This window comes from Podarcis filfolensis (assembly GCF_964270895.1).
Source record: "Podarcis filfolensis genome assembly, chromosome: 17".
Lineage (NCBI taxonomy): Eukaryota > Metazoa > Chordata > Lepidosauria > Squamata > Lacertidae > Podarcis > Podarcis filfolensis.
In genome coordinates this window covers 8584931-8609685 of record NC_139621.1, presented here as the reverse complement: position 1 = coordinate 8609685, position 24755 = coordinate 8584931, and the positions used below count along the sequence as shown (strand labels likewise).

General features: G+C 42.8%; 1 protein-coding gene and 1 long non-coding RNA gene across 15 annotated transcripts in view; one reads left to right on the top strand and one right to left on the bottom strand.

Annotated features, from left to right (window-relative positions):
* Positions 1-24528, bottom strand: part of SMARCA4 (SWI/SNF related BAF chromatin remodeling complex subunit ATPase 4) — a 62223-nt gene extending 37695 nt beyond the window's left edge. For 10 of the 12 annotated variants that reach the window (XM_083592765.1, XM_083592771.1, XM_083592772.1 and 7 more), the window contains exons 1-12: positions 24232-24528; positions 14870-14958; positions 12030-12279; positions 11247-11379; positions 10335-10727; positions 10071-10169; positions 7993-8251; positions 7496-7622; positions 6082-6255; positions 4563-4736; positions 4253-4420; positions 1562-1612 (exon numbers count right to left, since the gene is read on the bottom strand). In XM_083592765.1, coding sequence (XP_083448891.1) covers positions 1562-1612; positions 4253-4420; positions 4563-4736; positions 6082-6255; positions 7496-7622; positions 7993-8251; positions 10071-10169; positions 10335-10727; positions 11247-11379; positions 12030-12251 — 1800 coding nt within the window. In that variant the 5' untranslated portion in view covers positions 12252-12279; positions 14870-14958; positions 24232-24528. Of the gene's footprint in view, positions 1-1561; positions 1613-4252; positions 4421-4562; positions 4737-6081; positions 6256-7495; positions 7623-7992; positions 8252-10070; positions 10170-10334; positions 10728-11246; positions 11380-12029; positions 12280-13146; positions 13379-14869; positions 14959-24231 lie in introns of those variants that run through there. The other 2 variants (XM_083592769.1, XM_083592770.1) reach the window with 2 other exon arrangements.
* Positions 61-6060, top strand: LOC310753023. 3 transcript variants are annotated; one of them, XR_014543071.1, is made up of 5 exons: positions 61-189; positions 684-839; positions 3188-3750; positions 4297-4357; positions 4988-6060. It is a non-coding gene; the product is annotated as an uncharacterized lncRNA (long non-coding RNA). The 3 variants fall into 3 exon arrangements; XR_014543073.1 differs by having other exon boundaries at positions 145-209; positions 4988-6059; XR_014543072.1 differs by lacking the exon at positions 61-189 and adding an exon at positions 276-574.
* Positions 24529-24755: the final 227 nt, after the last annotated feature.

Sequence of the window (24755 nt, the reverse complement as noted above, 5' to 3'; positions counted from 1 at the left end):
AGAAGCAGATATTGAAATATGATAATATAAAGCTTGTGGAAAGCCCCTATAAGCAGGAACATCTAGTCAGCCAATCACCATTCTTCTCTCTTTCCTCTATGAAGTCATGCTTAGACAACAATACTGGTTGGTAAATGAGGTCATCACAATAGCTGTTTGAATATACTCATTTCTAACTGACTGTTGGAGGTGGAAGAAGTTATTACATGGTTTTCTTGAGTTTTTCATTTTCTTGTTCCAAAAGATTTAAACTATATATATTTAGATTTAGCTGTTTTTAGAATTAGAACTAGATGCTTTTTGTTACTTGCGTGGATATAAATTAAATGGTTATAAGTTTAATTTAGATAGGATGTTACAGGAAGGGTTATTCCTTTACTATACAGGCAAAGTCCTTTATCACGTAAGAGACCTGATGCTCTAATGATATAGCTACTGTATTGTCTTTGTATTAATGATATGTAAATGCTAGTCTGAGGGAAAACTACCAAAAATGTTGGGCAGTTTGACAAGTTTGTAAAGAACCATCAGCTGGGTTGACTGTGGCAAGTTAGTACAGCCTCTAGCTTACCAGGTAAGGATTGATTTTCAAGAAGCAATCAGAAACTTGTTTTTAACATTTCTTTCAATTTTCTCCTGTGAATGTTGATGCTGGCTATCCTCCAAAATTCATTTCCACATAGTCAAAAACCTTAATCTAAGCCTGTGGCTCAAGTGCTGGGTTTCCATGCCTTCCGCTTTGTCCAGACAATCCAAAACAGACCAAGGTTCAGGACACGGATCCTGAGCCTCAGGTGGAACCTGCTACTACCACCAAGGAATGCGCTCCACAAAATCAGGTGAGCTTTTCAGTGGGAAGTAAAACATATAGAAGAACGTAAAGAAAGGACCAAACATTGAAAAGGCATGCAACAGAACTTACAGGATGAGAAGAGGTTATTGCCAGCACAAAAGCAACATAGGCAGCTGCTCTCCATTTTTGAAACTGTCATTTTCATGCCTTGATGGCTGGACAGGGCTCTGGTAAAGTATTCTATATGATTCTTCTGTTTAGGCCTAAGAACAGGGTGGCTCTGGCTTGGGTTAAGTGGAAGGGAACAATGCCTTTTTAATGGAACGCCCTTAACATTTGCTTGGGATTATAAAGTACAAAACTCCCGAAATCCTTCAAGGATATAAATACAGTGCTGCTCTTGATGGTCAGACTAGATGCACAAGAAGTGAGAGCACACTGGGAACACAAAGACTGCCTCGGTCAGGTCACCCCATTGGTCTTTTCTAGTCCAGCAGCATGTTAAGCAGGGCATGAAGGCCAAAGAACTCAGCCCCTGGCCTGTTGTGTCCTTCTCAGTAACTGTCTCTGAACATGGAATATCCATTTAGCCATTATAAGGAATTGGGACATAGGGAAGGAATGAAATGGAACAGTATCTGATGACTGCTCCATAGCACTTTATAGTGTGTTATGACCAATGGCTACAGATCAGCACACTAAACTGTGGCTAGAAAAGTCATGAATAGGGAGAATATTATTATGATTATTGTTGTTATTGGATCTTACTTCACCATCTGGTCCAATTGCCGGTGTCTGTCCTTCTGCAGTTTCAGCCTTCTGGAAATAAAGGGAGAATATTAATCCTTTGTTAACAGGAATAATAGCAAATTGCATTTTTAAACACTTTATTTACTTAAGACACTTTTATCCCACTCTTCAGCCAAAAAAGGCTCCTAGATGTCAGCGATAAAACATTTCTTGCCTTCAGCCTTACAATCTAAGACATGACATGAAAAGAAAAGGGATTGTGATGGAGGAGGTAAAAACAGCAACGAACCTCAAGCAGCATTTCTCTTAGTTACAGAGTGCAGTGACCAGCTAGAATGAAAAGATTACAAGGAGAGGAGGAACTGAAGTTGCTGGTCCTTCAGCTGAAGCTGTGGGATGCTTCTGATATATCCCATGTGCCCCTGCAGTGGGTTCCCTATCCTAAGAAACTGGCATTTATTCATGTACAGCAAGTCCTTGATCAGGACTCCCCTGGAGAAGTTGCTAGATCTTGTCCACCAGCACAGAGACTGCCACATGGGAAAAAATAAATTTCCAGAGTGGCATCTTGATATGAGAGAAGTGTCCACTGATGTGGCCTAGAATAGAAACTTTCCCATGGCAATATGTGTTCCAAAGCTTGGGCAAGAACCATTATTTCTGCTGTCCTGCTAGAGGCCATAGATGCCATGGTGAAGCAGAACTTCTCAGTAGGAAGAGTGGGGATGTGCCTTGAGCAGTATTTATCATTGCTCCCTTATGCTGAATCCTGCAAGTGGAATGTAGATGGCTTTTGTCTTGACTGATGAGAAACCCATGATCCTTCAGGTGGTTCAAAATGATCTGTAGGTCATGGTGAAAACAAGAGGACTGGTTTAATAACTGTCAAGTTAACAGTAGACATTGACTTAACTATTCAGTTTGATCCCCTCTGGAGAACTGCAGTTTCAATCACTCCTAGTGCATTTAAAATGTCTTCTCCTTCTGAATCAATCTCCTCCGTATAATCCAGGCACCCCCAAACTCGGCCCTCCAGATGTTTTGGGACGACAATTCCCATCATCCCTGACCACTGGTCCTGTTACCTAGGGATGATGGGAGTTGTAGTCCCAAAACATCTTGAGGGCTGAGTTTGGGGATGCCTGGTATAATCAAAGTCATCATGTGCCCTCTGGAGGCCCACATCTGACACTGCAGGGCTAACATTTGTGGCTGATAATGGTGCTGGCTGGAGAGCGTGTCTGCAGCGAGTACAGGAAGAATCCTGGATGGTTTTGTACTGAAGACAAGAGCCACAGTGATCCTTTGTAAAGTAGGTACAGTGCTATGAGGATCTCATTCCTGGTTGTGCCTACAACATCAACAACTGGGGTCAACCAAGAAACACTATCAGCTCCCGGAGAACATGCACATTGACAGTAGAGGATGGAACTTGCCTCCTGACAATTATTGAGGCAGTCCATGAATGCTTGACCACCCTGACATAATGTGTCATGATGTAATGCTGAGCATAATTTTGGAGACTATCGCCTTTTTTCCTGTAGGAGCATGGGAGGAGAGGGAGTAAAAACAGGTAATAAGAGAATATAGGCAACAAACCAATGTAGAATGATAAGAAAGTGTTTCTTCCTCCTTTGCTTTCAGACAATAATAATAATAATAAAAAAGAATGCTGAAGAAAAGGAGACTGGGACCAGGAGAAAACAAACAAGGGACTAACTAAATGGAGGAAAAACAACAGGCCTGAGGCTCAGGAATAACACACAGGAGTAGCAAGTAGGATTTGCTCCAAGCAAAGGCAGAAAATGAACTGGACCAGGAGACGTCTCCAGGAAAAAGCTGTTCATATGAGTCTTGCCTTCCAATCAATAGGGGAGATTGTAATCCACTTGGATACCTCCCATGCTCAATTGAGAATGGTTATATAACTTGCTTATTGCATTACCAAGACCCACATTACAAAATTTTAAAGATCTAGTACAAATAGAGCAGAAACATGTTCCAAGGCAACATATAGAAAATTGGAAGCTTTAAAGGAAATAAATTCGATTTAATTAATTGCACTCAGACACAGAAACATCTATGTTCCTTAAAGCAGGAGGTTTTTGAGAAGGGACCACAAACCGGCTGCTTGCTATGGGAAAGGGATTTGGAGCAAGGTATTAGGTGCCCAGAACTGGCTATGGCAACATGTTCCACAACAAAATGTAAGTACAAATCTTAAGAAGAGTTTCTATAAATATATGTTCTGTTGGTATATGACATCTAAGGCTTAATCACATTTATAGATGAGTAAGGAACATGTTGAAGAGCTGGTATGTTTTGAATATTCTGGACCTTCTCAGCAGCTTCAAAAGATGCCGTGAGAAATCTAACAGGTTATGACCGAACAGTTAGATCCTTTAGTCATGTTATTTGTTCATGAAAAAGGACTGGTTTTAACATAAAATGTTGAAATGGTAGTCTATTTAACAACAATTGTTTTGTGTGTTTTATTTATGGATATTGTGTGATCTATTCTGATTTGCTATGATACCAATGCTATGTTTATGCCAAAAAATAAAATAACTAGAGAATTGGACCCTGTTCAGAAGCACACAACCAAAGGCCTGAAATGAAATGAAAAGCATCTTCCAACCCAAATGCTTATACGAAGTTTGCATTTCATCAGCATTATTGATCATAGCAAGTTAATGAATTCCAGGTTACCTTCTTTTTCTTCTTCTTCTTTTTCTCCTTTGCAACTTGGGCAGCCTTGTGCTGTCTCACCAGCTCTGTGAGGTTGGCCACATATTCATCTGTTTGCTGAAGCAGGTAAGCTAAGCGCTTATCTTTCTTTTGATCAATTAGCTTACGGTACCCTTCTTCATCTTCAGCCTTTTTAAAAAAAAAAATGCTTTAAATTAGGAACAACAGTAATTTAAAACAAAGTGTACCAAACTGCAATCTACTGCAAGCTCAGCTGGGTAAAGTTTATGCCTGAAACCTTTCCAATTTCCAATTTTGAAACAAACCTTACCATCAACCTGCGCATTCTCTCCTTCTCAATTCTCTCATTCTCCTTCTTTTGCTCACGCTCAGTATTGGCATGGTAAGTGGCCACAGCCTTTGTAAGTTTTTGAATCTTCCCTGTGACAGACCGGTGGTATTCTTTAAAATCCTTGGCATGCTGAAGAATGCTATTGAGGTACTCCTAAAAGGAAATGTAATACAAAAGGGGTTAATGAATGTAAACACCTGTGACAGAGCCTCTTAAGACTGTTGGCAATCTACAACTGTGATATCAGCAATCACAAAATGCCCATTACAAGTGTATTCAATTGCATATTAAGCCCAGTCACATTCTTAGCTGTTGCAAATGTTCTGCAGGATGTTACTGCTTTCAATAATTTAGGTTTCCTTCCTCCAGCCAAAATCTCAATTTCTGCTTGTAATTTCTTTTAGTCTTATCTCCACAAAGCCAGAAGCAGACAAACAGAGCACTCAGGTTGAGGCAACCTCCAGGGAAGCCCAATGTACACGAAGCTGCCCATAAACTCCTGATGGGAACACCAAAATTGTTTGTGAGGTAGGTTCAGTCGTGTGAGAATGGTAAGCCAAAGGATACTCAGTGAATCAAAAACATCTCCTCCTCAGATACAGAGAGTGGCCAAAGGTGAACAAGGAGTAAACATGACACCATCCTATAGCTGGTGAGATGCAGTGGAAAGAGGTTTGGGATTGGACTATGAAGACCTGGGTTCAAATCTCTACTCCATTGTCATCATCCCTGACTCAGCTCTCCAGATGTTTTGGGATGACAATTCCCATCATCCCTGACCACTGGTCCTGTTAGCTAGGGATGATGGGAATTGTAGTCCCAAACATCTGGAGGGCTGGAGTTTGCCTATGCTTGCTGTAACCCACCTCACAGGGTTGTAGCGGGAATGCTACTCAACAGTCCTAAGCAAAACAGTGCAGTGTATTCTTATTTAAGATTTTAATCATAGTCTATGTTTAGGCAGTTCCAATACTGTACATGATAATCTGAAAATACAGGAACTGTTTTAGTAGTTAAGACGTTTATTATAGAGAACGTTAGAAATCTCATCTACCTCCCTCTCTGGATAAACAGGCTCGCGATATGCTAACTTTTTATGCTAAAGAAATTAGACCTACAGCAATGGATACCAAAGATGGTTAACTCCATATTTTCAATAGCTCTTTGAGCAGTGATGCACCTAGTTCTTCACCTCCATTGTTGCATTGCATTTTACTTCCCTTTATCTCTTCTTTTAACCCTCTTCTCTTAACCCTTTAGCCTTCTCAACATTTAGAAGTGATTTCATCCCCACGACCTAATTTTCCTTCTCCTTATTCAAGAAATTGATGGAGTTACTTTGTTTGCTGCATGTTAGTTACCTACAAAAATGCAATAACTTCATGTAGAAAAATAAAATGGAAACATTAGTAGTATAATAAATGTTCACCGGCGCTGCTCTTTTTGCCACCCTCCTCTACACACCACCATCTCACATAAAAACAGAAGAATTGCATGCCTGATGTTTTTGCCGGCGTTTTCGTTCTTGTTCGATCTTCTGCTGTTTCTCCAGCTTCTCAGTGATGCGAGCTTCCCGCAGGGACTGCCGTTTGCTACGTTTGTATGCCTTGGCGTTCAGTGCTGTTTCCAGAGCAGTATCTCTTCTCATGCATACCACAACTTCTTGACGCAGCTTTGAAACAACAATTTTAAAAGAAAGAGTCAATTCCGATCTGAAAGTTGAGAAAGGAATGGACTAAGACATACACCTGCACGCTGTCACAAGGCACGTACCTGCCAAGTCATATCCAAAACTGCACATTACAATAAGATATTTTTGCAATTGTCTTTTGACCCTCCGGCTGTTTTTTGGGACTACAATTCCCATCATCCCTGACCACTGGTCCTGTTAGCTAGGGATGATGGGAGTTGGCCCTCCAGCTGTTTTGGAACTACAAGTTTGGCCATCACTGTTTTAGGGGATGCTTCATTTATCAGTCTATTTAAGCAGTGAAAATACACACGTGACCCTGCTGAAAGGCATGAGACTTATCCACACCTGAGGTTCCTTTGAACCTCAGAACCCCAATCACTAGAATTCCAAGCAAGGCAGAAGGACAAAGCAAATATACATAGATAGCCACCTCAAATGATTGATAGGACTGCCTGCTGAGGGCCTGAAGAGCCCTGCCCTTGCCTCTCTCCACCTGACTTGGGGCGGGGCTTGACAGGCTTCACAAGGACTGCAGCTGCTGCTTAGCACCAAGGGCTCCTCTTTTAAATTGTTTTTAATTTTTATCTGTGTTATTTTAAATGAGACCATCTTGGAAGAAATGGAAGAAAGGAAAATAAGAAGGAAAGAACAGTAAGTGCATTTTGAAGAACTTCTCTACATTGGTATGGCTATCAGGTCATTTTCTCTTCAAAAGGAAAGCTACTGAATTGCCACCTCTTTTAACTACCTCATGATATATAAATGTGAGGCAGACATAAATAGAAAATTATTCCAATTCATAACACAGAGAGACGTATTTGCCTAAGGCACAAACAAATTCTGGCACTTCAAGCCAAACAGGTAGGCCAGGTGCTAAAAGACTACACCAAGGTAGTATTGGCACAAGTTATCACCTCTTGCTTTCAAGATACGTTTTTATGAATACAAAACAGCACTGGCACACCTGACAATTGATTTGGTCCTCTATTATGAAACCATGCCCGTATCTAAACAAAAAAATTACCAGAAAAGCAAGTAACTGACCCTGGAAGGCCAGGAGATGGTTGTCACATTTTAAGCTTCTGATTTTATTGAAATGAAGCTACTCAATGCCTTTGTACGTTTCTATTAAGTTACGAAACCCTGGAGTAAAATATGTGATTCCGATTTCCAAAATAGTCTTGAGCAACAGGAGTTCCAGCTATGGAACTCAGCCTACCTGTCTCTGGAAGTTAAGCAACCGTAGTGCTTTAAGTTCAATGGTAGCTTTGGTTCGCAAGTCACCAGCCAGTGACCCAGGAAGGTTTTCAAGTTCTTGTATCCTGTGAGCAATGCGAGCCTGCAGTCTGACACAGTAGATTAAGACAAACAATGCATTTGTTTAGGTCTTTTATCATGTCTAAACAAGAGATATCAGCTACAGCAGTTACCTACCAAGGGGTCAGGAACCTAAGAGAAAGGCAACACAGGTTCAAGATAAACCTAAATTCACCCCTCTGCAAAGGGACAAAGCTGTAACACTTGTCTTAGGTCAAACACAGGTTTGCTAATAACATTCTCCTGCTGTTCCAGCATGAGAGCACAATGAAGACCAAGACTAGAATAGTGCTAACAGGCCCCCAAAAGTCACTTCACTGAATGCAGCCTTCATTAAAGTCAACCTGTTGCCCAGAAGCACCAGTGAAACAGTTAAGGTTGTAGTAGCTACATTTTTACCTGTACTCCCTCTCTTGAAGGATTTCAACTGGGTCAAGTCCTCTTGGTTTCTGGATTGGAGTGATACGGTTTTGCTTCTGGTGGAGTTGCACCATTGGGGCAGGCTGGGCTGGTTGTCCCGGTGACTGAGTTTGGGGAGGCATTACAGGGGATGCTGCTGGAGGTACCGCCGGAGGTGCTGGTGAAGGACGGCCTGTTGGCTGAGGAGGAATCAGTTTCTGAGGTGTGCTAGTAGGGGCTGCAGCATTTGCCATTGGTCCTATAGAAGAACGTTGGTAGGAAGAAGGCTGTTAAAGACTCCCTCGTAGAAGAGCCTGATATAAGCACATATGAGCATAAAGACTGCAGTGTTCAAGGACCAATTTCTACATGCTGAATAATAGTTTTGTTTCGTTATAATTTAACCCAACCTTCCTGCAAGCAGCTCAAGACAGAAGATAGTGGTGTTCTGCTCCCTTGCTCATCCTCACAAACATCTTATGAAGTAAGCTAAGAGAAAGTCAACCACTTCCCACTGTGGCTTGCTATGGCCTCCGCTGTATACACCTGCCATTCCATCCACTCATACATAAGACTGGCTCTCAACCCAAGAAATGACCTGAAAAAATACCACACCCTCTCTATAATGAATTAAAGGAGCACTAAATGTGAACACCTATTCCACTATCTGGCCTATAATAATAAGTTGAAAACTGTTTGACAACTATTACTATTCAACCACCATTTTATCCAAGCCATTGAGCTGCTGTGATGTCATGGAATGTTCACAACTTTCTAACTCTATTTGGTGTACTTGTCTAGAGAAAATGAGCCATCAATAAGAACCATTCCAAAGAGTAAAATATCTGCTTATCTGGTTTGGGAGAAAAACCTAAATATTGCAGGAGCTCTATGGCTGGGAGGAGTGGATCCAAAAATACAAAACATAAAGGGAAAAGGAATCTAACGAGAAGCTGGCAAAACCAGCTACGTGAAATCTCTGATACCTTCAGCAGTTTGCAAAGCAGCTTCTCCTACTAGCACCAAAACATACCCCCAAACCGCCACCTTGTTCCGATGGCCTCAGACGGCTAGTGCCCATTTTCCTCCTCAAAACTGTATGTTACAAAAGGCAGTTTGGATCCTGCTGAGGCAAGTCCCAGAGGCCTTTTTAAGTAAGGAAAGCAACTATTTTGCTAAACACAAGTTCAGAACAAAAAGAAAGTGGTCTGAATATGTTGTGGTTTTCAGGAGTTGATCCTATCCTACTTGAAGATGACTCCATTTGTCAGGCAGACGTTCCCCCTTTTTTTGACAATGAAAATTTATTGTTTTTTTAACAAATCAGTGCCAAATTACCTCAAATTTAATACAATAATCTCCAGAAGTTGACTTTCCAATGTGACCTGGAATTTCTAATGGTACTTATACCTTCCAATGGGTGAAGTTAATAGAATTTCTGGATTTGAAACATCAAGATGGCTGAGGAGTTCTGTAATCATTTTCAGCCTCATGGTGCTGCAGACTAGCTTGGAGGTGTTCTGTTTATGCATGGATAGCAGAATCAATCAAGTCAAAAGATATCCTAGTTAAAGTTTTTAAATCCCATGATTTGAAACCACTTTGCGGTTATTTAAAGCATTTGTCTTCAGCTACTGGAGCGGGACCCAAAGGTGGATCACAACAGCTTCTCCTAAAGTGGGGCACCATTGGCACCACAACAGTCAGGGGGAGGGGGAGAATAGGAGCTGGGATGAGGTATCAGAGATGTCATAAAAATAAATTTAATAATAATTCATGCACAAAAGTTAGAACTGTAATTCAGTGGCAGTTTTCAAACTGATTTCTGAAAACATATCTTAAGAATTATCACTTTCAACTCAGAAAAAATGGCCAAATTGGTATCACTGAAACAATGTGATATGGCATGGATTATATAGGGGTAGCCATACTAGTTTAATGTAACAAAACTCAACAAAAAGTACAGTTGCATCCTTCAAGTTTTTATAGGATTTTGCTGTTCATGCAAAATGCATTTCAATATACAACTGAAACAAAAAGCTAAACTTCAATTAATCCTGCCCTCACAAAGGTCTTACCTTCAGGCCAGGGTTTTGGGGGTCCACCAGGGGGCTGCCCGGGCATTCCTGGGGGAACTCCTGAGGGTCCAGGAGGGGGCATGTTAGGCCCTCCCATACCTGTGCATACATTGGACAGACACATACACACAGAGTAAGGTTTTTCTTCCTCCGCCGTTTGTATCACTCCTTAAATGGGAGAAGGAGAAGGAGGTGTGGCTCTAGCAGAAGTGGGTTACTCTGTGGCCAATCACCCCAGAATAATGCACTTAAGCTTATACGTACCATGAGGTCTGTTGTAGTTTGGAGGTGTTGGTCCAGGGGCAGGCCCTGGTCCTTGCACTGGTCCTGTTCCAGATACAGAAGGTGGAGGTAGAGTTGGCATTTGCTGCTGCATTCCAGGCATTGGCCTTTTTCCCTGCACGGCCATGTGAAGATGGTCAGGTAAAGGCTGGCCTCTGGCAAGCATCTTGTAGGCCATTATCTGAGCCCTCAGTTGATGCAGCTGATTCTGGTTAAAAGGAGTTGGGCCACGATTCTGCTGCCCTAGCGCTTGGGGGTCAGTACCATCTAATGGGACTCCTCCAGGACCAGAGGGTATCTGGGGGCCAGAAGAAGGACCATTAGCTGGAACTGGACTCGATGCATGTTCAGAACCACCAAGGGGAGAAGGATAACCTAGAGAGAAGAGTGGGCAGACAGACGGAGAGAGATCAATCTGCTGTAATCAAGCTTTAAATACAATTCTGTTTTAAACATGCTTTTGCATTTTACAGATACTACATTTATCTATTTTTAAATAGCCATTTAAAACGAGAGATTTATTCAAAATATTTCTTACCCACACTTCACCGTAAGGTACCAAGGTGGGATACAACAATATAATATACAGCTGTTTTTATTTAAAAACGCACAACATAATAATGCCAATATTTGCTAGGAATAAAGAGCACAAATGCTTCAAATATATGCTGAAAGTCTACAGAGGTGGTTCTCAGTCAGATCAGTAACAGAAAGCGGCGGCAGTGCTGTTACTGCCTGCTACATCTGCCCAGTTGTAAAAGCAGCAACTTATCCAGTACCACCAAAATTGAAACTCTTTTTCTTGCTTAAAAACGATCTCAAATTCTTAAATTTATATCAAGAATACAGAGTTAATCTGCAATCTGGTCCACATTAATCTTAAGAAAGCAATACCTTGAGAATGCTGATCCATTGGACTAGGAGGAGGTCCCATTCCTGTGTGCCCACCAGCCCTCATTCCCATGCCCTTCATTTGGCTGTAACGAGGATCCTCAGATATTCCCTTCTCATGCATGGAATCCATTGGCTGCAACAACAATATAAAAACGAATATCGAAAATCCATTTAAATAGCTATTTCATTGGAACAGTTTCTAAGTGTGCACTATATGAAACCAATGGGATGTGCAAACCAGCTTATTGAGAACTGCTACTACACACATTTCACTGAACATTAAAGTTCCATTTCTAAACACCTGTCGGTTAAGGTGCTCTTGCAGTGTGTGTGACTTGGGTAATAAGTATGCCCACCAACACTGCTAGGTTTCTACATTCTTTCAAAAACGTACAAGATGGCCTAATTTTAAAAGATGTATGGACATTTCACACAGCAAGATAGCAATGAAACACTTTTCAGAACGGAAGAATTGCCTGAAACATTGGGGGTTGACACAATCTGGAAAAAGGAAAGTCTCAGTACCACGTAGAAACAGTCACCTGAAGCCCCAGGATGTGGTTAAAACCAGAGAACTAAAATGTTAAATTTCTAAAGAATGGACCTGCGAGGAGAAGGCTTCTACTTCTTATGCTGAAACATAAGAGATGTGCTCCATTTTATTGGGGAGGGGGCGTTGAAAGAAGGAAGACTGAAACAAAGATCACTTGATTTTCCACACCAGGAGAGCACAGCAGTGCCATTATATATACACAGAGGCAAAGCAATGTTGTGGTTTATTACCTTATGCATCTGATGCATGTTGTCCTGAGAATAACCTCCGGGCCCTTGTGGTGGTATAGGGTGTCCTGCTGATGGTGGCCCGGGGCTGGGGCCCATCATGCTATGTGCAGAACCTGGAGATGGTCCAGGGCTGGGGCCCAGCATAGCACCAGGAGAAGGTCCAGGCCCAGGAGAAGGCCCCGGACGAGGCGTTCCTCCCATTGGAGGATCAGGAGTAGACATTTTCAACGATGTTGTTCAAGATAGTATCCTAGGGCAAGATCATTCATTATTAGTGAGAAACAAAGCCCCCAAACCATTTGTGTTTCATTGTCAGAGGAAAAATACATCATCAGTGGTTCACAGCATGACATAGTTATGTGCTGCTCTGGAAACACCACCATTTGTGCTTAGGGGGAAAAAAAGAGAGAATACAGTGGTGCCTCGCAAGACGAAAATAATCCGTTCCGCGAGTCTCTTCGTCTAGCAGTTTTTTCGTCTTGCGAAGCAACCCTATTAGCGGCTTAGCGGATTAGCGCTATTAGCGGTTTAGCGGCTAAAAGGCTATTAGCGGCTTAGCAAAAAGGGGGGGGAAGCGAAAAAAATCGCAAGACTCGCAAGACGTTTTCGTCTTGCGAAGCAAGCCCATAGGGAAATTCGTCTTGCGAAGCGCATCGAAAAACGGAAAACCCTTTCGTCTAGCGGGTTTTTCGTCTTGCGAGGCACCACTGTAACTGGAGTACCTTTGGATGATGTAGTATGACTGGGACTTGCTTCCACCCACCCATGGATCAGGGCCTTTATGCTCACAGGAAATCTTTCAACCAGGTTAACGTGATGCAGATAAGCAGGCTTTATTTCCTGGTGTACGTGTATTTGCTTCCAAAGCCCCCCTTCCACTTCTCCCAGCATAGCCTGTTCAGAAGCCTCTGACCTGTCACTGGTTCATGGACAGTCCTTCCATGTTCTTCACAGAAGGAAGCTGCGTTATCTGCATCTCCCCATCCCCCTGGCTGAGTAAAGATGTGTGGCCTTCTCTCCTCGCCTTCCCCATAGACTTTGTCAGTAGCATTTTCAGCCAGCTGTACCTCTTACCCCATTCACCTCCCTGCCACTCCCCAGCTGAATTGCAGCTCACCAGCTAACACCATTCCTAGGAGCTACTGGCTAAAGGCAAGCCCTGCCCACACGGTGCCACAAGTCCTTTCTTCCAATTTCCCGAAGCCTGCACAGCAGCATCCTACTATTAAGGTTATTAATGTACAAAACACCAGCTGGCTTTTGCTTCTTCTGTTTCCTAAAAAAGATACAATCTGATACTATTCAATTGATATTGTTACATCAGAACAAGGGATAACACCAGCTCCTGGCTAGAATCCACTTCCTTCTCTCATCACCCAGTACAGTGGTACCTCGGGTTAAGAATTTAATTTGTTCCAGAGGTCCGTTCTTAACTTGAAACTGTTCTTAACCTGAAGCACCACTTTAGCTAATGGGGCCTCCTGCTGCCACCGCACCGCCGGAGCACGATTTCTGTTCTCATCCTGAAGCAAAGTTCTTAACCTGAAGCACTATTTCTGGGTTAGCGGAGTGTGTAACCTGAAGCGTATGTAACCTGAAGCGTATGTAACCCGAGGTAACACTGTACTAGAAAGCAGGGCCAGTCACCTCAGGATAAGCCAACATTTCTCAGTCCCTCCTTTTTGTCATTAAATCTACCAGACAGACACCAACAGAGTGTTACTATGGCTGCTGTTTCCCAAGCCCTCCAGGACTTTAGATGAGAGTTAGGAAGTGTCTGTACAGACACAGACAGCTGGAGTCTGCCTTAGGGATCCCACATTCTCCAGCAAGGCCTAGACAGAGCCCAGTCCAAAGATCGCCTGAACCCTTACATTACAGCTGAATCACTGAGATCCTCTGCAGGAGAGTCTCTGGTCCCCAAGTCGGTGAGACTTGTTTGAAAACAATGAGAACCTGAGTCTTCAGTGTCATTGGCCCAGTCCAGTGGAACATGTGGACACAGAGAATCAGTGGAGGCCCTCTGTGCCAACTTTTAAAAGCTTACTGAAAACTTTTCCATTCCACCAGGCCTAGGTACGTCCCTCACAATGGTCTGTTGGTGTTTGTTTTTAATTTCTTTTTGCTTTTCAGTAGTTGTTAATTTTCTATAACTTTACTGTCTTGCTTTATGTTTTTTTTTAATTGTTGTAAAGCCACTGTAATATATGTTTATGCTACAGCAGTAAGTACATATGTACATACATACATTCCCTGTGTTTGGATTTTGAACTGCCCAGACCTTGCCTCTCATGGTATCACGAGTTTGGACATCAGACTACTGTTGGGACTATCATTCTAGTAGTATCCCTCTGCCTGTGTGTCACCTGAAGCACAATATTTTCCATCTGATCTTCTTTACCACTTTCTCTCACACCCAGAAATCTTACTTGTGCGAAATTCAACTTAAGGCTATGCCCAGAAGCATCGCTACTTAACAACATATTCCTATAGAAAACACTGCCTCTTTAAGACACATTTTGCGGGAAAGTGGTTAACTTCATTTAGAATGAACATAAATAGCTTTAATTTAAAACTGATACCTCGTTTTACACACGTACAGACAAAACCCAATGAACCCGACCATGGGGACCCTAGCTTTCTCCACTATCTAAAAACTGTTAGCAACTTGAAGATTTTGTTATTTTAACAATCTCTTTTCCATTCCTAACTACAGAAATGCTGATAAGTAACGCAAAATCTGCCCAAAATAAAACCCTGAAATGTATTTTGTCGAAGTCTCTCATTTTTTAAGAACAGCTGAAATATACATGATTTTTTTATCCTTTAAGTTCACCTACCTGTGAACTTCAGGTTGTTTGTTAACTCATAGCAGTTGTCCACTGTGGCAATGAGCAATTTCTTTGAATTGTCAGTATCTATTCCAATGCTGTTGAAAAAACCACAACTGAACTTACTTTTCTGTTTAAAATATATACACCCTAGCTTTTCAAGGACGCCAGCTGCCTACCAAAAAATCAACACAGCGACCTGCTATATAAATGTTATATATAGGTAAGTAAGCCTTTCTAGGATCATGCCAAACACTAAGAATTGCTGCATTCCAGTCTAGGCAAATCACACATTTAAATACTTGCACAAAAGAAAAGCAACCCCCAAACACACACACACCATTTGTGATATATTTTGAAACAGGCACTCTAATAAATTTCATTAATTTATTTATTTAGTAAATGTTATTATTATTTCTTACATTACCCTGTGGTCTCTGATGAAGAGAGGTCTTAAATCGAAATAAATAATGCATATTAATGTGCCTGCACCTGAAAATAATAATTTAATATTATTGTGGGGGTTGCTGTTGCTGCGCTGGCAACTGAAAAGTATTTATTAAGGTAATCCCAAGTAAAATCCTACTTAAGGGATCCAATATCACCCATTAAATCCACTTATCCCTTCATTATCTTCAGTACTCATTTAGGGAGACATACAAAAGTCCACAGAGCCTAGGACTTGCTGATCAGAAGGTCGACGGTTCGAATCCCTGCGACGGGGTGAGCTCCCATTGCTTGGTCCCTGCTCCTGCCAACCTAGCAGTTCGAAAGCACATCAAAGTGCAAGTAGATAAATAGGTGGGAAGGTAAACGGCATTTCCGTGCGCTGCTCTGGTTCGCCAGAAGCGGCTTAGTCATGCTGGCCACATGACCCGGAAGCTGTACGCCGGCTCCCTCGGCCAATAAAGCGAGATGAGCGCCGCAACCCCAGAGTCGGTCACGACTGGACCTAATGGTCAAGGGTCCCTTTACCTTTACCAAAGACCAAGTTAACACAAGGGATGTGGTAAGGGTATTTTTTATGCATGTGGCTCCCTGAAAACACATAAGATAAAATGGAATGCTTAAAATGCTGGAACAATAATGCTGGTTCTCATAAATAGCACTCATCTGATTGTTCTTGGTGTGTAAGGGGTGGCTAACCTGTTGTACACCAAATGTTGTTGGACTACAACTCCCATCATCCACAGTCAGCATAGACCAGGCATGGCCAAACTTGGCCCTCCAGATGTTTTGGGACTACAACTCCCTATGCCTGGCATAGACAATGGTGAGGGATAATGTTGCAGTTCAGCAGCATCTGAATGGTTAAAGGTTATCCACCCTTCCTTTAAAATCTTCTCGTAGGATTTTTTTAAAAAAATGTACATTGCATTAGTTGCCAGAGATGATGATTAATGGGGTCAGGACATGTGTGGAGGCAGAATTTGTTTTCCTCCCACAGTGGTTCAGAAGAAAATTGTTATTCTGAAGCTAGTGTTTCCTAAGGAGAAAAGCTAGCCAGGGGTATAAAAAACAGCCTGTAAGGATGCCAAACTCTACAAGCATGAGGGGAACCACAGGTGATGGAAAGTCTCAGCCTCAGTGACAAAATATCAAGGTAAACAGTTAGACAGGTGAAAAGCATCTGAGAACAGTGTTCGAAATTTCTCAGGCGCGTTTTGCTACTAGCATGGGTTCAATTGCGATTAAATGGAGATATCTGGGCGTCAGGATGGCAACAACTTCTGCCTTAGTTCACAGTTAATACAATTTCCATTGTGTGTGATTCTTCTTCTTGCATACTGGGACAAGTGAATTGCTGTAAGAGTCAAGCAATGTAGTTGAGATTATAGAATTGTAGGGTTGAAAGGTACGAGAGTAATCTAGTCCAACCCCCTGGCAAATCGACATTCTGCTGTAGTGACCATAACCTATGATTGGCACCTAGCTTATAAATCTGAGTTTCTAACACTGCGTGAGAAGGAGGTACATACTACAATCTTCAATTATCTGAAGGTGTGTCATAAGGATGATGGAGCAAACTTGTTTTCTATTGCTCCAAAAGGTAGGAACCAATGGATTCAAATGACAGGAAAGGAGACTCCGACTAAACATTAGGGATAATTTTCTGATAAGAGCTGTTTTGAGAGTGGAACAGACTACCATTTTTAAACAGATGTTGGGTTGCCATCTGCCAGTGATTCTTTAGCTGTGATTCCTGGACAGGAAGGGTTGATATAAATTGATGCTTGGGATCCTCTCCCAGCTCTATGATTTAACTGATGTGAAGAGGGAACAATCCCTTAAACCAGTTAATGCATCTCAGACAGGCAACCATATTATGCACTCGCACTTCCCAGTCTCATGAATAAATCACTACTTCCATTGACCTTTATCACTTCTAAAGGTAACACGGTCACTGATGCTAACACTAATAAGGAATTGCTTTTAACCAGGAGTTGAAGCTCATAAGCACTCCTAGTTAGTAGCTAACTATAATTAATTGTGATGTTTGACTATGATAATCTAAGCTTCAAGTGGAAGCAGTGGGGGAAATTTGCACAAAATTCTTTAGGCTGTTCCCTTTATTAAGTTGGCGGGGGGGGGGAGAGACAAAAGGATGGTGGCAAACAAGATGCTAAGGCAGCACTGCATTTATTGATGCGGGCAACTAAACCTTTATAAAGACAAGATTTTTCCATAGTTTAAAGGAAAACGTGCAGCTTTGACAAATATAAAGAAACATCATAATATCCCCACCTATAGTTCAAAAGAATACTTAAAGAGTTCAATGGGACTTCTAGTTAAGTGTTTCTAGGATGACAGTCCTTAAACACTTAACACAGTAATAAAATGCTTTCTATGGTAAACATGCAAATTTATTTAAAAGATTCATGTGCCATTGTCACTGGAAGTTCAGATGGGTGAGAACTAGAACAGAAGTTTAACAAATCTGTTAGCTTTTTGGAGCTCTCTTAAGCCCCCACTCACACCTTTTTTACACAAGCTGTTAGGTTGATTTAAGCCCCTTCCCCGCTGTTATATTTGAGTCCGTGTTAAAAACTCAGATATATAAAAGGGACCCCTGACAGTTAAGTCCAGTCGCGAATGAGGTTGTGGCGCTCATCTGGTTTTACTGGCCGAGGGAGCCGACTTTTGCCCACAGATAGTTTTTCTGGGTCATGCGGCCAGCATGACTAAGCCGCTTCTGGCGAAACCAGAACAGTGCACGGAAATGCCGTTTACCTTCCCACTGGAGCTGTACCTATTTATCTACTTGCACTGTGACGTGCTTTTGAACTGCTAGGTGGGCAGGAGCAGGGACCGAGCAACGGGAGCTCACCCCATCGCGGGGATTCGAACTGCCGACCTTCTGATCGGCAAGCCCTAGGCTCTGTGGTTTAGACCACAGTGCCACCCACGTCCCTCTCCACCCGCGATATATAAGCTAATCGCCAAATGGCTCCTTAAACCTAGGTTACAGTCGCCACAATGGAATGTCTAGGTGTCCCTTTTGGAGTTTCTTCTTATTCATTTCATTTCTAGACCACTTTATATATTAAAGAGGAAAAAAATCTCAAAAGAGTTTACAACACATTAAAACAAGCCCATTGCCATAAAATGTGCTCCCCACTCCTACACTGCACTATGCATAAACATAATAAGAGTAATGCTTCTGTTACAGTTTTGAAAAGGAAAACATAAACATATTCACTTGTACCAAAGGAGGCCTAAATTCAAATATTTATTTATCAAATAATTTATATTCTGCCTCTCAGCCTCATATGAGCCCCCAAGGCAGCTCAAAATTGCATGTTAAAACAATAATACAGTATTAAAATATAAATAAAATAAACAAGAGAACTAAATGCCAGAATCAAATCAAATTAAGTTCTCAAAATTTGCCAGCTGCATTTTGCGACTGGTGTGTGAATCCAATTACGACCACATGGAGATGCCTGGATGCCAGGGTGGCAATTGACACCTCCATCTGACTGGCTCCACTAGCTTTCTTAAGCAGGTAAGCAGGAGGGCTTATTCACTGCATTTATATCCCACCTTTTCCTCCAGGTAGTATAGTACATGGTTCATCGCCTCCTCAGTTAATCCCTACAATGACCCTATGAGGTAGGTTTAGAGGCTGTAACTGGCTTAAGATCACTCAGCAAAGTTTCATGACTGAGTGAGGATTTGATCCTAGTCCGACACTCTAGCCACTAAACCCCACTGGCTTGCTTGAGTACTTCTCTTATGGGTGAGCTATATAAATTCAGTAGGCAAATAAATATGGGGAAAGCAAAATGTCACTTAGAGAAGGATCTGAAATATTTTCCTTGAAGACTGAATTTGTTTTATTCTGGATTGTTTTATTTGATATTTTAATATGTTGTAAGCTGCTTTGATATTTTTTCCCCTTAAAACAAATAATAATAAACTCCACGGCAAAAAGGGTGCCTAGACATTTCATTGTGGCAACTGTAGGTTTAAGGTGGCATTTGAAGATTAGCTAATATATCTGAGTTTCTAACACTGCTATCATTCTTCTAAATGTGCCAAGCAGTGTTCAAAATTAGCCAGGAGCATTTTGCACCTGGTTTTCAACCAGTTGTGACCAAGTGAAGATGCCTAGGCATCAGGATTGTGCCTGGCATCTCCACCACCAGGAGCTGCATTCCTGGGGATCATTGGATCTGGACTGTTTTCACACACTAATACCCCACCATGTAGAATTCTATCAGTTATATTTTATAACTGATTGGATTTCTGGAACCAAAATGCTTTTTGTGCAGCCTGAGCAGGAGCAGTCACCACTAAGAGAAAGAGGTAGGAATAGGCCAATATATGTGTGGACTATCCCTGGATCAAGTGACTTTTCTTCTTTACATTTTCCAAGTTCTTAACCTAGCTAAAGGTTTAACTAGCCAGATGTTTAACTGAAAATCAGGCCATCATTTGAATAATAATAATAATAATAATTTTATTTTCCCAGCCACTCTGGGCAGCTCCCAACAGAACACTAAAAACAGAATAAAACTTCACACATTAAAAACTTCCCTAAACAGGCCTGCCTTCAGATGTCTTCTAAAAGTCAGATAGTTGTTTATTTCCTTGACATCTGATGGGAAGGCATTCCACAGGACAGGTGCCACTACCGAGAAGGCCCTCAGAGCTGGACCTCAGTGTCTGGGTTGAATGATGGGGGTGGAGACGCTCCTTCAGGTATACGGGTCCGAGGCTGTTTAGGGCTTTAAAGGTCAGCACCAACACTTTGAATTGTGCTTGGAAACGTACTGGGAGCCAATGCAGGTCTTTCAGGACCAGTGTTATATGGTCTCGGCAGCCACTACCAGCCACCAGTCTAGCTGCCGCATTCTGGATTAATTGTAGTTTCCAGGTCATCTTCAAAGGAGCCACACATAGAGCACATTGCAATAGCCCAAGCGGCAGATAATCAGAGCATGCCTCACTCTGGTGAGTCAGTTTGTGGGCAGGCAGGGTCTCAGCCAGCGTACCAGATGGAGCTGGTAGACAGCTGCCCTGGACACAGAATTGACCTGCACCTCCATGGAGAGCCGTGAGTCCAAAATGAATCCCAGGCTGCATACTTTAAAACTGTCTTGCCCAAAAATGGCAACTATACATTCTGTTTTGGTGACTGTAAACTTGGTTTAAGGAGCCATTAGGCACCTAGCTTATATATCTGAATTTCTAACACTGGAGCCACGTACATGTGACATCTGTTTTGCAGTTTATACAATGGCCTGCTTCACACCTAATGCTAAACCACAGTTTTAGGTTACAAGGATGGGGTGAACCAAGCCTAGGACTTGCTTACTAACCCCTCCTCCAGCACGACTGCAAGATTGGAAGCTTCCATGGTATAGCATTACATATGAATTACAAACTGTAGTTAATGTCAACTACGGCTAGTAAAAACAAGCAGCTTGATAAATCATAGTTTGATGTTGGCTTGTTTCATCTAAGAAGTTAAGACTAACTGCAATATTTCTGGGTTTGGATGTCACAAGCTACAGTTAGTCCAAAATGGGAGCAAATGCTTTTAGTGCCTCTTCACAGCTGCACTGGAGAAGGGAAGCAAACACAAGGCTCGCTCCTCATAAAGCTAAACTAATGAATCAGTGCTATGGATGAATGCATTCAGTATTATTATGTATTATTTCTGAGCCCCAATTATCTCAGCCAGGCAAATATTTCAATTTTCTGCAGAATTCTGCCAAAAAAAGAGGAGTGAAAGAGTGGTTGGGCTGTTGACAAAGAAAACATTTCAAAAAGGTAATGGGTAACTGTGACCCTTGGGTACAGTGGCAAGGAGATACACTGAAGGAGCAAAGGAAATGGTGTGAGTGGGTTGGTGAATGGCACAAGCAGTAAGAGAAATGCAATTTCCCCAACTAAAGCAGGGTGGGAAAGAGCAGTGAGCATGTGGGAGAGGCTGAAAGGAAAAGGGCACTGTCTGTGAGGAGAGTCCGGAGTAATGGGAAGAATGCTCATGGTTCAGAAGGGGAGAGCATCTGTGAAGAGAGAAGGATGTAGAGCTCAATTTCCTAGATTCCTTGAGAAAATGCTGGATGTGTCAATGGCTGGCTCCAGAAGGTGTCCAGACTAAGCAAATGCTGTAGCTGAGTAAGGGGCCTGTCATACCTATCATGCTGTCATGAAAAGAACAACAGCACAAACTTCCCTTTTGCTCCACTGTGCAGTGGAAAATAGCCTAGCTTACTGGTCCCCTGCACAGAACAAGGACTTTGGCAGGGCAAAGAAGGGCATTCTCATGACATGCTGGATGTCCAGAGAGACTGAAAGCAGCATCAGTCCATCATAATCGAAGCGCAAGACAGAGAAAGTGACAGATAGTCACACAAATTCACACACTGTATAAACATAATGAGTACTTTGCAATTTGCAATGGACTCTGGAATGGAGAACTGACTCTGAGCAGCACTTCTAGGAATATTAAACCAGCATGAGGGAGGCTCATGCCATTTCTTTCTTTCTTTCTTTCTTAAATGAAGTTTTCCATAATAAAATACGACAATAGCTTAAAAACAAACAACAAGAAAAAAGAGAACAGGAAAAGATACCTCTAAGAACCCCCACAGAGAGATCCCACTGCCTTGATGACATTCCTATTTTATTCAAGGCTTCCAGAAAAACCAAAGGACAGAGGGGACTGGAGGAGAGTAAACAAGGGGCAAGCAAGCCATAAAGGGAGAAGAATAAAAGAAGAGGAATATGCAAAGGAGTGAAGAGAACTAGGAGGGCAGGACAGAAAGAGCCTCCATCCCTAGCTGGCTATAGGAACCTGGAGATGGGTCACCCATTTATTTAATAAATTTATTTACCATTCTCTCTCTCTCTCTCTCACACACACACACAAAAGATTCAGGGCAGTTTACATAAAAAAACCAATAAAAATAAATATTTTGTCCAATACCTTCAAAAATTGTGGGAAAAACATGAGAAAATACTGCTATTGTACAAGAAACCACAAGGAATAATGAAGGAGTAGTAGCATTAGGGGTAGCTAGAGAAAAGGTCATGTTGGCGGGATGCATCTGTCAGCCCTTGGGAATAAGGAAGTGTATGAAGGAGGTAGCTAGAGGCTTGATATAGTGCACAACAGGGTCAGGAAAGAGTCCTGTAAGGGCTCTACTTTAAGCAGCAAAACTAAAATTCTCATGTTCCTCTTATTCTTGTTATGTATAAGGGTATATGCATGCAGGTCCTTTTAACAGTTACAGCATAAATGAAAGGTGTTTCAAGCAATCCTGAATATGCACGCTTGTTTAAGGGCTGGATCAGACCAAGTCACACTAGTCCAACACAATTCACAGCAATCCCAGCAACCAGTTGATACTGGGTGATCCATTAGAAAATGGCTATTCTTCTACTCTGAATAAACAGTGATGCTACAGAGACCTGCTGATGGTAAGTGGAGGAGCAAGTGATCGGCCTTCTCAGTGGCTGCTCAGACTTTGGAACTCCCTCTCCAGAGAAGTTAGACTGGCTCCCTTCTTGCTGTACTTTTGCAAGCAGGTGAAGACTTTCTTGTTCCAACAGGCTTTCTGGAACTGCTTTTAATGAAAGGGCTGGTGCTGTGATGCTTTTATTGTAATTATCTGTAGGTTTTTAATAGATCATATATCGAGAGAGAGCTTTATAGATATAGCTTAATTCTATTACTGTTTAATTGTCTTTTTAATTATTAGCGGGTGGGTGGACTAGACGACCCTCAGGGTCCCTTCCAACTCTAAAATTCTATGGTTCTATCGTCCCCCCTTATGTTATCTGTAAGCTGCCTTGAGTCCCTGTCAGGGAAAAAGGCAGGGTACAAATAAGTAACAACAACAAGAAGAGTAAGTACTGTCCCTGGAGATGTTGGCTTGAAGGAGGAGGCACTGGATTATAGAAGTGGAAGCAAGAATGGCAAATGAAGGTGTTGGGCTGGTGGGTGCAGGAGGGTGAGTGGGGAATAATACTGGGCTGCTGGTGGCCAATATGAGGCCCATTAGAACTGGTTTTCGGTTGTGTATGGGTGGCTTTAATATAATATCGACATAATGGAATTTTTATTCTCATTTAGGCGGCTACATAGTACAATATAAATCATACCTATCAACTATTATTCTGAAATGTTAACGTAACACTTAAATGTTGCTAATACTGTACCGGTGGGGGAGAACTGACCGTCAATGCATTCACAATAGCACAATATATTATTTATTCCAAACCGGTTGCAAATCCATCCACATGCATTTCTCTTGGGGGGGGGATTTTTAACAGTTACCTATTACAGCTCTGGGGAAGTCGATGGGTTTAGGCGGGTCAAGAGCGGACAAAATGTAGGTGTGATAAGAAATGAATGAATGAATGAATGGATTTAAAGACCTGGATGGCTGGAAATCTCCCCATCCTGAATTATTTTATTTTTTTTAAAAGGACGTTAACTACATCTATGAAACAACACGCCAAAATCGATGCTGAGATCGGGGTGCGAAATGTTAGGAGGGGGTCCTTTCGGGTGGGGGGATCATGAAGAAAGGGAGGATGCTGCGGGTGGGGGTGTGCGAGGAGGAGGCGGGGACGCGGGCGCACGCCTTTATCCGCTTACCCTCAATTCCGCCGACCCCCCCCACCCCCACCCGCGCGGCAGGTGAGGCGAAATAACGGCGCCCCCCCACTCCGACCACACACGACGCTCCGAAGGTCATCCTCCCCCCCTCGCGGCCCCCTCCTCACGATTCCCTCCCTCCTCGTTCACACGGCTGTACATTTCTTTCATCCATTCATCCATCCATCCGCGCGTGCGCGGTCAACCCTCCCTCAGCCCCCACATCCCCCCCCGACCCGACCCCACCCCTTACCGTGCCGGCCCCCGCCAGCCGGGCGGCCCGGTATCTCTAAGAGAGGGCGAGGTGGGGTGTGTGGAGGCGAACAAAGGAGGAGCTGGAGCCGCCGCTACCGCCGCGCGTGTGAGAGAAAGATGCTCTCGCTCCCCTCCCCCACCGCCCCTCTGCCGCGCGTCCCCGACTGAGGGAGCGCTAACCAAGAAGGCGCTCGGCCGCGCTCGCTCACCCAACAGGCAGAACAGGTTTCTCGCCCGCGTGCGTGCGTGCGCGCGCCCATTGGGACACGCGCGTGCTCCCTCTCGGCTGAACCGGCCTTCTCTTTTCTTCCAAGCCAATAGGAAGAGAGCTCTCTCCGCCCGGCAAAGCCAATCAGGGGAAGAGGGGAAAAAGTCCCCACCTTCAGTCGCCGGCTGGCCAATAGAGAGACGTCGCATTGTTGTGTTCCCGCCTCCTCCCCCCTCCGCCAGTTGAATAAGCACTAGAGAGCGTCGGCGTAGCAGAGCGGGGGTGAGTGGGAGGGATACAAGGGACAGCTTTGG